Genomic DNA, 13,583 nt, shown 5'->3' with positions numbered 1-13,583 from the left:
TTTATGTTAATTCTACATTTCAGGGCGGTAATGAAAGTGAAGTGCATAATCATGATGTTAGTATGTTTGATATACCAGATATAAAATTATACTGTAAAGATAAATTATCGTGTGAGGATCATTCTATAGGAAGTGAGTCAATCCTAAATATGGAAACTTCTCCTTTGGATAATACAGTGTCTTCTGATCCTAACCAATTGGCTCAATCTTCTCCATAGGTTCGGCTCGACTCTTCAGAGATACCTTCTGATCCTATCTCTGATAATACTAATGTAGTTGAAACTAATCATGAAAGTGTTTCTCAGTAAAAGAGTGTCAAGCAAAGTGTTTAATGAATCTCTATTCAAGTTGGGAACGTGTGATATTCATGCACAAACTTGAGTGAGGTGTTAAGATATGTCAAATATTCTATTAGCAAATATTATTAAATCAAACATTATGTTAGCTGGAATTTAAACATTATTACTCGCGTGAGTAAATATATGGTACATATTCTTTAAAATAATATATCATAATTATTCTTTAAATATTTTTATAAAATTTACATCATCAATCATAAATAAATCCATTATTTCATAAAATTTACACAACCTCTACAGTCACAGAAGAAAGAATCACAGCAGCATTTATAAATATCTTTGCCATTACTATACAAGTCCATGGCTTTAAATTGTAGTCCACAGAAACTGCAGCAACATGCTTGCAGTTTGCAACAAGGCACTCTCAACTGCAAATCAGAACCATGGCTCCGATAACAGTTGAACACCATTTTATCATGCACAAGCTCAGTAAATAGGACACCCTTTAGATTCAACACCTGGAGCAGTTGGACATGAAGCTAAGGGGCACCTATCTGAATCACTGCCCCACCAGTTTATGCTGATACGTTCCATCCCCAAACACAAGTAGAGCAAAACCCCCATGAAGGCCAAACCAGCATCAAGTGCCCCAGACAAGACATAGTTGTGTCGGCTCCACCAACCACGATGGTAACGGTACACAACAAACCCTGACACAAACCCGACAAGAACCCAACTGCTGTAGTTTACTGCTGTGGCTGGAGGCATGTCAGCTAGTGCACCCAAGAGCACTGGCACAGTGATGAGCCTGATCCATTGTTTTTGAGGCAAGGCCTTGTGTGCTACCCAAACTAAGAAAGGAGCTATTGCTCCAGCCAAGAAAAACCAGTTAATAGCCGAGTAGTGTCCAAGGTCTCCGAAAATTCTACGAGGCCCTATCAAACCCCATATCACAGATGCGTCATAGAACACATGATCACTGGGACAAGTCCAAGGACTTCCTGCTGGAAGCAATTCTCGTTCGCATATGTTTGGAACAGTGTTCATCAGCCACCATGCTGTTAGTAAATGCACCACTGCGGATATTAAGGTGCCCAGTACCTACAGAAGCAAGTAATTAAGGGGATTCTTATGATTCATAATTTGCTAATAAGTTAAATTTGAAGAAAACTTCATCTTGTAAACTGAATACTGAAACCGTTATGTATCCTTTCACTGTCAAAATTGTTATGATTATATCTATACGTTTTTTGAGTATTAGGACTTAAGAGGATCGAATAGAATCAAAGTTTGAAGTAAAACCGAAAATCATAGTCGCATTAAGAACAAAAACCATAATTAATCTTAAAAACAATAACTTCTGTTTGTTTTTTCTCTGTTTTTGATAAGGGAGGAGTAAGTGGGCAAACCTGTGCCAAGAACATTTCTCTAGGAGGGATCTTCATGTAATGGCCAAGCTTAAAATCTTGTAAGAAGAAAATCGCTTGCTTCATGCTCACATTACCATACACTTTAAACAACATGCTGGCAACAGGATATCCTGGGTAGACGTATCCAATTATGTACTCTGTTATTATATTCAAAGCTGGTGCCTTCACCACAAGGAAAATCAGTTTTTCTTAGCCCATGTGATTGATAACGAAGGAACAAAAATCAAACTATTTAATTCAGTCACACCAATACAACAGTTAAACTGACAGTATAATGTAAACCACTTGGCTAAACCTGAAGCAGAGAAAAAGTATACAATTGGGTGTGGCATCAATTTAATGTTGTACACAAATTTTACCATTACCAAGAATTTTATTAACTTGTGTACCTGATTTGTTGTGGCTCTAATTACTCCAATGGGAAGAGTAAATGACATGGCAACAACACAGGCTAACACCACACCCCACCATGGTAGTTGGAGTTCATTGTTGAAATATTCACATACAGATACAGTTGCCACAATGTTGAACAGAAGAATGCAAAGAAACCACCATTCAGGAACTTGTTTGTAGTTCTTTCTCATGATCTTCGTGTGTATGTCTATCTTATTCTCTTGGAATGCAGACTTACTCAGTCGCAACATTTCACTGCAGTGACAACAATTCAACTACAGCGACACATTAAAACTTTCAATGGAATAAACTAGAAATAGCTTGCTTGATTGATTATTATACCTCCCATGGAAGAGTGTGACATGAACGAGAGTTGCAGAAAGAGAAGCAAAACCAATGCCATAGGACATAGCAAACATGGTGCTGAGATAAAGAGGACCCTCACGCTCATAAGCCTCCATGTCAAGGTGAAAGTTGGAGTCTATTATAGCTGAGATGTTGTACTTTTGACCACTGGACATGAATAGGTCATCGGAAAATATGGGGAATCTTCTTGCGTTGTAAAGGTTTGTGGAATAAGCAAAGGGCACGATGACATATACGAAAATGGCAAAACCAGCAGCAACGTTAGCCGTAGCAAACCATGGACTGGCCAAAGGGCTACCAAGATATGAACATATACTTGACCAGTCAAAACCAACAGCACCAACTCCAAGACCATGCAAGCCTGAACCTAACTGGTGTGCTATCACGGACGAGGGAAACATCCAGCAAATCCACGAAATCGATGTTAACATAGGGAACAAGTAACCAGGAAAAACATAATACGCAAAACTGCAAAGAAATGCTGCGAGGAAAAACTGATTCCGAGTTAACCCTCCCTTTTTTCTCTCCTCTTTCTCATGCAGCGCCCTGAAATAAATTGAATGCATGCATGAGTTGTAATTGTTAGAATTAATTGACGAATTAATTCTATTAGTGACTCATTTGAAATATTATGATGGGCCCAATTGTGATTTAATAAAATATAAAGACTTATTGGTTATTATTATGGGAAGTGATAATAAAATAAAATAAAGATAAAGATAAAATAAAAACCAACTTGATGGACGTTGGTATAAAAAGGAATTGGGGTTCTGTCTCTGACCATAAGGTTCTTTTCACTGTAACCCATCAAGTACGTGTGAGAAGAGAAAGAAAGGCAAAGAGATAGATTGGGAAACGGTGGTTGAAGAGCACACAAGATTATAAATTGAAGAACGCATATTCACAGGATCTCTCATGAATCAAGGTTACTGCTCTATTATGATTTATCGTGTGAGAATTATAAATCTTAAAGATCCTTAATTAAGTTTTACATGTGGTATCAGAACTTGATTGTAGGATTTATGATTCTCCTATTATGTGATGTTTCTCTTTATGATGTTTTCTCCTAATTTAATTTTATGAATGATGATATTGCTATTAAAATATTGTATCCACTGCTGCCATTTATCAGTATGCGTGCTTTACTGTGTGTGCTTTACTGTAATGGTTTTTATCTTTTTTTGGCATTGAATAAAAGAAAAAAAAAACCCTGTTACGTATGAAAGTGGCTGTTACTGAAAGTGTTATCTTTCATTGATTGAAATGCTGTGTGAACGTGTACGAGTTGGTTTTTTTTTTTTATGTGGATTGCAAACCGCTGATTGCAAGCTTTCATGAGGTGTGCGGTTGTGAATTTAAAAGATATTTTCACTTTTACGTTTTGAGTTTTGAAATCCTATTAAGTTAATTGAATTTGAGAGCAATATTTTTATTGGTTTATGTTACCAATAAAATAAATATTAATTATTTTATTTATATAAATAATTAATAATTTTATTTTAATTTGCAATAATATTTATGTTTGTTATTGTTAAATTAAAATTAATGAGGATGTTATATAAAGTCTATAGCAATTAAATGTTTATTTATTTATTTGAAATTAAGTATGATAAATTTTGTTAGTCACCAAAGTGGCCAAAATTTTAAAGTTTATATGATTTCAAATTATTAATGTTTTTTATTTTAATTACCCATAGTATGGATGCTAAATTATGAATAATTAAATTTATGGGTTAATTAAAATTCATTAATTATAAGACATTTAAGGATCGCCCAAAGGTTGATTAATTGTTCTCATAATTAATGAACATGATTGTAGATAATTTTGTATGCGTCACTAGTTTTATTTATATACCCAAAGGTAGTAGGTGATTCTAGTTGATGCATATTTTAATTATCAATAATGTTATAATGTGATTAGCATCATTATGTTTATGTTTGTGTATTAGTGGATCTCCCAAAGGAGAACATTAGTATGCATAGAATGATTGTTTATATCTGAATCTGTTTTTACGTTTAGTTTTATGACTCAAAGCATTAATGTTAGGCATGTGTTAATTGTAGTCTCTATTCCGGTATCTTTTCACGCGCTTGCTTTGTCTGTTCCAGTCTTTAATGGGTTGAATTTCCCTGACTGGAGTGAGCAAGTCCAATTTCACTTAGGTGTGTTGGATCTTGATCTAGCTCTTCTAGTTGAAAAGCCGGCTGCTATCACGGATGCTAGTAGCAATGAAGAGAAAGCCCATTACAAAGCCTGGGTAAGATCAAACAGACTTAGCTTAATGTTTATGAGAATGAGCATAACAAGTAATATAAAGTCAGCTCTTCCCAAAACTGATGACGCAAAAGAATTTATGAAATTTGTGGAAGAGCGCTCCCAAAGAAAGAATGCAAAGATTAGTAAAGAATGAAATCCTTCCGGATTTAGATTTTACTGATCTGAATGTGTGTGTGGACTGTATTAAAGGCAAACAAACTAAACACACAAAGAAAGGAGCCACGAGAAGCACTCAGCTTCTTGACATCATACACACCGATATATGTGGTCCGTTTGATGTAAATTCTTTCAATAAAGAGAAGTACTTCATCACCTTTATTGATGATTTTTCGCGTTATGGACATGTCTATTTACTGCATGAGAAATCTCAGTCAGTAAATGCCTTGGAAGTTTATATAAATGAAGTGGAAAGGCAATTAGACAGAAAGGTGAAAATCGTAAGGTCTGATAGAGGTGGTGAGTATTATGGAAGATATGATGAAAGTGGACAACACCCTGGTCCGTTTGCTAAGTTCCTTGAGAAACGTGGTATTTGTGCTCAATACACAATACCAGGCACACCACAACAAAATGGTGTATCAGAAAGGCGTAATCGAACCTTAATGGATATGGTTAGGAGTATGTTAAGTAATTCATGTTTACCCGTATCATTGTGGATGTATGCTTTAAAGACTGTCATGTATTTGTTGAACAGGGTTCCTAGTAAAGCTGTTCAAAAGACTCCTTTTGAGTTATGGACGAATAGGAAACCCAGTTTGAGACACCTGCATGTTTGGGGTTGTCAGGCAGAAGTAAGAATATACAATCCGCAAGAAAAGAAACTGGATGAAAGAACAATCAGTGGATTTTTCATTGGTTATCCAGAAAAATCAAAGGGGTATATGTTTTACTGTCCTACCCATAGTATAAGAATCGTTGAAACTGGAAATGCTCGGTTCATTGAAAATGGCGAAACCAGTGGGAGTGAAGCTTCACGAAATGTGGAGATTAAGGAAGTTAGAGTACAAGTTCCTATAACTAGTACTTCTTTATCAAGAGTTGTTGTTCCACATGTTGTAGAAACTCACAACAATGAAGAAGAACAACAAATTAATGATCCCGAGGTTAACAATGAACCGATAATAGAACAACCACAAGAAATAGTATTAAGAAGATCTCACAGAGATAGAAAGTCTGCTATTTCGAATGATTATGTGGTTTATCTACAAGAGTCAGAAAATGACTTAAGTATTGATAATGATCCAATTTCTTTTTCAGAAGCCATTAATGGTGATAATTCTGATAAGTGGTTAGATGCCATGAAAGATGAGCTTAAATCAATGGCACATAATGACGTACGGGACCTTGTGGAATTGCCAGAAGGATGCAAGAGAGTTGGGTGTAAATGGGTCTTTAAGACTAAGCGTGACTCTCAAGGCAATATTGAACGTTACAAGGCCCGTCTTGTTGCCAAAGGTTTTACTCAGAAAGATGGCATTGACTATAAGGAAACATTTTCACCTGTTTCTAAGAAAGATTCTTTTAGAATTATCATGGCATTAGTAGCTCATTATGATCTTGAGTTGCATCAAATGGATGTTAAAACTGCTTTTCTGAATGGGGATTTAGAAGAGGATGTCTATATGGACCAACCGGTGGGGTTCGCTGAAGAAGGAAAGGAGCACATGGTGTGTAAACTTAAGAGATCGATATATGGACTTAAACAAGCTTCTCGACCATGGTATCTTAAGTTCAATGATACTATTGTGTCTTTTGGATTTAAGGAAAACACCGTTGATCGGTGTATATATCTGAAGGTCAGTGGGAGTAAGTTTATATTTCTGATTCTGTATGTTGATGATATCTTGCTTGCGACGAATGATCTTGGTCTATTAAGTGAGACTAAGAAGTTTCTCTCTAATAACTTTGAAATGAAAGATATGGGTGAGGCATACTATGTGATAGGAATAGAAATATTCCGTGACAGATCACAAGGATTGTTAGGTTTGTCTCAGAATGCATATATTAATAAAGTTTTAGAGAGATTCAGAATGGATAAATGTTCAGCATCTCCTGTTCCAATACAGAAAGGAGACAAGTTTAGTCTCATGCAATGTCCAAAGAATGATTTGGAACGGAAACAGATGGAAAATATCCCTTATGCATCTGTTGTTGGGAGTTTGATGTATGCTCAAACCTGTACGAGGCCAGATATTAGCTTTGCAGTTGGTATGCTTGGTAGATACCAAAGTAATCCAGGTCTGGAGCATTGGAAAGCTGCAAAGAAAGTTTTAAGATACCTACAAGGAACAAAGAATCACATGCTTACTTATAGAAAATCTGATCACCTTGAGGTGATAGGTTATACAGATTCAGACTTTGCCGGCTGCGTGGATACAAGAAAGTCTACATTTGGTTATGTGTATCTTTTAGCCGGAGGAGCGATTTCATGGAAAAGTGCGAAGCAGTCTGTCAGTGCTGCATCCACCATGGAAGCTGAATTTGTGGCATGCTTTGAGGCCACAGTTCAGGCTAATTGGTTGCGGAACTTTATTTCAGGACTTGGAGTAGTCGACAGTATTTCCAAGCCGCTGAAAATTTATTGTGATAATTCCGCAGCAGTCTTCTTTTCTAAAAACGACAAGTATTCTAAAGGTGCTAAACATATGGAGTTGAAATACTTTGCCGTTAAAGAAGAAGTTCAGAAACGTAAAGTGTCAATAGAACATATTAGCACAGATCTTATGATTGTTGACCCTTTAACAAAAGGGTTACCGCCCAAATTGTATGCTGGTCATGTAAAGAATATGGGCATTATGTCTACTAGTGAATGTTAAATGTTGAATGTTAATGTTTTTTAATGTTGATGTGACACTTTGAGCTCCCTAATGTATAAATTTCTGAAATCTGTGTTTTCTTCTTTATGTTTATGCATGCAAATTATGATGAAGAAAACAAATTATGTTATGTTATTGTTTTGTAAAATGACATTATGTTTGAACCCATTATGGACTTCTCGTTTTTAAGGTCATATTAAGGAGAAGGGGATGATATAGTAGTACATGGAAGGGATCATGTCGATCAAATGATGTGTGACCGCCATGACTCTTATTATTTCTGTATCTTTAATTATGAATAATGATGAAACCAATTTATGCAAGGTCTTTTATTGCGCATTATGTTTATGTATTAAATCACATATTGTTATGACATCATATGAGTCAAGTGGGAGAATGTTAGAATTAATTGACGAATTAATTCTATTAGTGACTCATTTGAAATATTATGATGGGCCCAATTGTGATTTAATAAAATATAAAGACTTATTGGTTATTATTATGGGAAGTGATAATAAAATAAAATAAAGATAAAGATAAAATAAAAACCAACTTGATGGACGTTGGTATAAAAAGGAATTGGGGTTCTGTCTCTGACCATAAGGTTCTTTTCACTGTAACCCATCAAGTACGTGTGAGAAGAGAAAGAAAGGCAAAGAGATAGATTGGGAAACGGTGGTTGAAGAGCACACAAGATTATAAATTGAAGAACGCATATTCACAGGATCTCTCATGAATCAAGGTTAGTGCTCTATTATGATTTATCGTGTGAGAATTATAAATCTTAAAGATCCTTAATTAAGTTTTACAGTAATATTATTACGCAACCTGGAATTCATATAGTCATGTTCATATAGTTGTTCTTCTTCATAATTAACTAAATCAAGATTACATCAAATGGTAGAAAGCTTAAGCTCAAGCAGCAGCTACAAGGACGTGCTAGGTGACTCGAAGTCTATATAAAAATGAGGTAGACTCATAGAAACTAGTTACTGCATGTTATCACTTAACATGCTGAAGCACAAGATAAAAACAAAACTTAAATTTACAAGAACTTCTCATTAGTAGCAACAAGGATTTTGGAAAACTTTTTAGGGGTGTGGCTGAATAAACAACTTAATTAAGTATTTTATTCAATAAAATTAGCATAAAAAAGTTTGTGATAATAATTTTGATTATAAAAAAACTACTTTAATGAATTTCGCTAAGAGGCATATGGAAATAAATAAGAATTTCACAAGTTTAAATAAGTTGTGTAAAAAGTTATTCTAAGTGCATAATTCAGTTAAGTAATATATTCAGTATTTTATAAATAAGATGATCATATATAATTGTTTATTTATTTTTAATATACCATGAAAAATAATTTTATATTTTAATTTTTTATCTATAAAATATCATTAAAAAATAATTGTATGTAGATTTTACTTTATATATAGTTATATATTTTTGTAATTTTATAAATAAAGAATAATGAACAAATATATTAATGTATGATAAATAAAATTAAGTTATATCAGTTTAAAGTGTATAAAAAAATAACAATCAATGTTATATATTATAATTTTAACATATTATATCATTAGTAATTCTTAAAAGTATAAAACATATTTATTATTTTTTAAGGTAAAATGTATTTATGATATCTTAGAAAATAAATTATCTTAAAATCTTCAAAATTATATATGAAAAATAAATTATAAGGATATAAGTAAATTATAGTTTTTTTTTTAAATATTGATTGAAAATTTGAGAGTATAATAGTCCAAGAAGAAAACCCTTGACAATGCCATCTTGGCTCAAGAGGCTAGCAAATTCAAAAGCAAAGGGGTTTTTGCTATCAAAGTGGATTTATAAAACAGTAGTTATGATATTTAATAACTTAATTAACGGAAGATTTTGTACATCTTTCTGGTAGGTTTGGAGAACATCCTGGGATTATGTTTTATATGTGATAATGTGAAGTGTGTTCTTCAAAATTGAAGAATAAGTGTTTAGTTCAAGCAATTTGATGGAGCTAATAAGAGTTATGGGGAGTACTTGGTACATACTCATGTTATCACAGCAATATTGGAGAATGGATCCATAAGGAATGACTTACTTTATTTTCCAGACTCATTTAGTGAATTCTTTTACAAGTTATATAACAATTTCATAATTTTTTTATTGTATTTGTGTTTACTAATTTTCATATTTATTAATATGTTTATTATTACTACTATTACAAATGCGAATTGTTTGTGTTGATTAAAGTATTCTTTTAATCCAGTAGTTTGATTTATTTTACTTTCCTGCATAAAAATAAAATAAATATAAGTATTTTAAAAAATTCAACTACCTGAAAAATTCTTTGATATATCTTAATTATTTAACATTTTTAACATTAAACTAATTATAACTCACGGTAATGACTGACAAATATTAAAAAACTGATAGAAGTTTAAAATTAAAAATATTTACAGGAACGATAAATAAATAAAGTTATATTAGCAAAGACTAAAATATATTTAAAATTATTTAAAATCATCTACAGTTAAATAATCGTACTTCGTTGTCTAAATTGATAGTTATAGATAGAAGGGTTAAATATGTTTTTGGTTCCTTCACTTTTAGTTAATTTTGGAATTAGTTAATTTCGAAATTTTAAATCAATTTAGTCATTCATTTATCGAAATACGTGGATTTAGTTCTTTTAATCAAATTTTGTTAGATTTATTACGCATTTCAGGATTGTATTTGAGTTGTTTATACTGTTTGACACATTTTTGCTTTAATATTAAGTCAAATACTATTATGAGATGCACTTGATATGTCAAATAAACTTAACAAAATTTTATTAAAAGGACTAAATCCATGTATTTCGAGAGATGAAGGACTAAATTGGTCCAAAGTTTCAAGATTGACTAATTCAAAAATTCACTTAAAGTTTTGAGATCAAAAACATATTTGAGAATTTGATAAATACATGTATTATAAATTTAAGCATAATATAATTTAGGTTTAATTAGTCGGATATACCTACTTTAGTTCAGATATATTATTTCGGTACCCGCTTTTAAAAAGTGTCAATCGAGTCCCAACTTTTGAAAAAGTATCTCAATTAGATCCCTTCTAGAAAAAAAAAATATTAACGTTGTTAACTTTATTCATGAATTTTACCACTCGATTTTAATATAAACATCAATACATAATAATGATGTTAATGATTTTTTTTCTAAAAGGGACATAATTGATATATTTTTTCAAACTTTAAGACTAAATTGACACGCATGTACCAAATTGACACATCCAAATAAAAGTAGGTATCATCCTACTAATTAAATTTATAATTTATAACACAATTTTTTTGTGTATACAAACTATCTTAAAAATCAAAACACATCCTAAAGAAAAAAAAATGAATAAAGATGATAATCTATGGGATGGATATAAACAAATAAATAAATACTAGTAGGTAAATGGAGAAAGTAGCTGTGGCGAAGAAGTGTCTTCTTTACCGTTGATCTTTTTAATTTTGATCTAATGGCCAATTCTTTTTCTTTTATTCTTCTTGTTTGTTCTTGTTTTTTTCTTTTTTTTAAGAGTTCATAATGGCGGTGCCTTTTTCCATTTTTAGAAACTAAAATAAGTATTGGTTGTTCAATAACTAGATTAACGTATCAGTTATCCAAATAGAAAGGTGAAGTATTTTTCACACCATGTGTTTGTCCGTTTGGTTTAGGAGATTAGAGAAAAGAAGAAAAAGAAGAAAAAAAATCAGTGATTAGATCAAATTTAGTAATGATAAACTATGTTGTCCGAATAAATGTTTTCAAAAAGGATTGAAATTTTATAATTTTACTAAAATAACTGGATCGTTTAAAATTAAAAAGTTTTAAATTTCATCGTAAGAATCTGAAATTTTTTATATTTTCAAATTCATATTTTGTTCTTACTATTTTTCTTTCTGTGTTTCATTTTGTTTTTGAACCGACATTGTTATTTTTTTATGCATGATGTCACTCAAGGTTTTTTACTGATGTTAATTTAATAAGAATTACTTTGTGATCTAAGTTGTTAGGACTTTTTTTATTATTATTATTTCTTATATAATATTATCAATGTTTATTAGGGATGTGAATTAAATTTTCTTCAATTGATATTTATCCTGATTTTTTTTGTCAAAATTATTGTAACATTTTTTTATCATGGAAAAATTATCATTTTTATCAATAGTTTATCAAAAATATTTTATAATGTTAACTTTAAACTTTCAATCAATATTAATCAGAATTGTTTTTGCTATTAATATCAATGTAGAAGTTTTTAGGTGGACAATAATAAAAAAAGTTGACAGAAAATTTTAAACTATCAGAACCGTGAAAACTGTTTTACTTCAATGAAAAAAATTGTTAATAGATTGTTAAAAATAATTGTTAAAAACCTCTACAAACTTTACTTAAAATAGATTGTTAATATTAATTCCACTTCAGGCGATTTTGTACCACTTTCAGTATTGGCGCGTATCGCAGAGACTGTTCTTAATACAATTAGGTGGGTTCTTAGGATTTGTTATCAGACAAGGGCATCAGCCTTTATGAAAAGTCTTCCATTATTAGGAATGAATGAAGGTGAATTTAAAATACGTTGAATTTGATTTAAATCTATTTTTAATATAATATAAAAATTATGAATTAGATTCTATTTTAAGAAAAATTAAATATATATTGGTTTATTATTTCATTTAAGTCACGATCAGATCATTTATTAATTTATTAATGTTCACTTCTATTTTTGTGAAATATATAAAAAGTGATAAAGTTAAATTAAACTTAAAATATAATTCTTAGCAATGTTTTTGTTAATTCTATTAGATTATGCATTATGCAGTAACATTAAGTTGAAAATGAAGTAATGAGTACGGTACCTGAAGAGCGAGACCTGCACAAGGTTCTGAGGCCACCACATAGTAGCGGGCTCCACGAGGTAGCGTCGGAATATACCGGCCCAACCAAAGCCCAAAACCTGCGACGTTATAACCACCAGTAACGCCGCTAAAACCGTTAACTCCTTACGGTAGAACACTTTAACAGCGCTAACGAAATGAATGGCGTAGACGCTAGCGGCTCCCGAACTTGCGAAGATAGTGATAAGCACGTGCTCCTTCACGTTGAACTTCCCTGGGTTCAGTGTGAACTCCCACTTCGTCCCCTTCATGAACACGCGCTTTGTCACCGCCGCCGCCATCAGGTGTCCCGCCGGCACCACCGCTATCTGCGCCGAAATCGCCGTCACAGACAGTGGCTCTCTCCGGAACCCGAAAAACTGGTTTAGGAAGGAGAGAAGCACGCACGCCAGGGTTCCCAAAATCCATGTCCGGAAAGTGAAGGAAGGAAGCGACGGATCGTCGGTCACCGCAACCGTTAGCGCCACCTGCTCTACCGGAGAATTCTCGACGGCCGGCGAGTTCTCCGCCTCGGAGATGGCGTCATTGTTCTGATGAGGCCTTTTAACTGAAAAGTGAGTCAAAGAATATAAGAATTAGAAGGGAAAGCGATAACTAATCGGTTGTTTGGATCTCTTAATGAAGAAATAACGAAAAAGTACGTTTGAAGAATTAGAGAAAACGAACTTAGAGGGGCATTAATTTCAGGATCATTAGCCATGTTGCTGGAGTATGTTTCTCATTCGTTTAAGCTAAATCGCGCGCACGTCACATGATTCACATTTTCGTCTCCACTTTTTTTATAACAATAAAAAAAATTAAAATATAAATAAAAGGTAATTACTAAAATGAAAAAAATATTAAAATAAAATTTGGAAAGAATTTATGTAAGATTTCAACATTATATATCCTACCAAAAAATTAATAACGGTGAATTGCATGAACCACATATAAATTAAATTAATGTGGTTCAGCTGTCATTTGATGATGAGACTTGTCCTTTATCCCATATAAACCCTCGTATTTGGTCGTGTTTTTCGGCAACGTTCATTGATTGAATCAGAAGCTTTGTCTTTT

At 32.5% G+C, this 13,583-nt stretch overlaps 1 protein-coding gene across 1 annotated transcript; it reads right to left on the bottom strand.

The window, feature by feature from the left end:
• Positions 1-535: 535 nt before the first annotated feature.
• Positions 536-13,293, bottom strand: LOC114176432 (oligopeptide transporter 7-like). The gene is made up of 6 exons (XM_028061475.1): positions 13,194-13,293; positions 12,489-13,074; positions 2,465-3,034; positions 2,119-2,377; positions 1,709-1,891; positions 536-1,400 (listed from the first exon to the last, which is right to left on the bottom strand). The coding sequence occupies exons 1-6, from the start codon at positions 13,225-13,227 to the stop codon at positions 786-788; spliced, it is 2,247 nt and encodes a 748-aa protein (XP_027917276.1). The 5' UTR covers positions 13,228-13,293; the 3' UTR covers positions 536-785.
• Between the last annotated feature and the right edge of the window lie 290 nt (positions 13,294-13,583).

The sequence above is a fragment of the Vigna unguiculata genome, chromosome 3 (assembly GCF_004118075.2).
Source record: "Vigna unguiculata cultivar IT97K-499-35 chromosome 3, ASM411807v1, whole genome shotgun sequence".
Lineage (NCBI taxonomy): Eukaryota > Viridiplantae > Streptophyta > Magnoliopsida > Fabales > Fabaceae > Vigna > Vigna unguiculata.
Note: the sequence above shows the minus strand (reverse complement) of the source record. Positions and strands in the feature narration are given on the sequence as shown.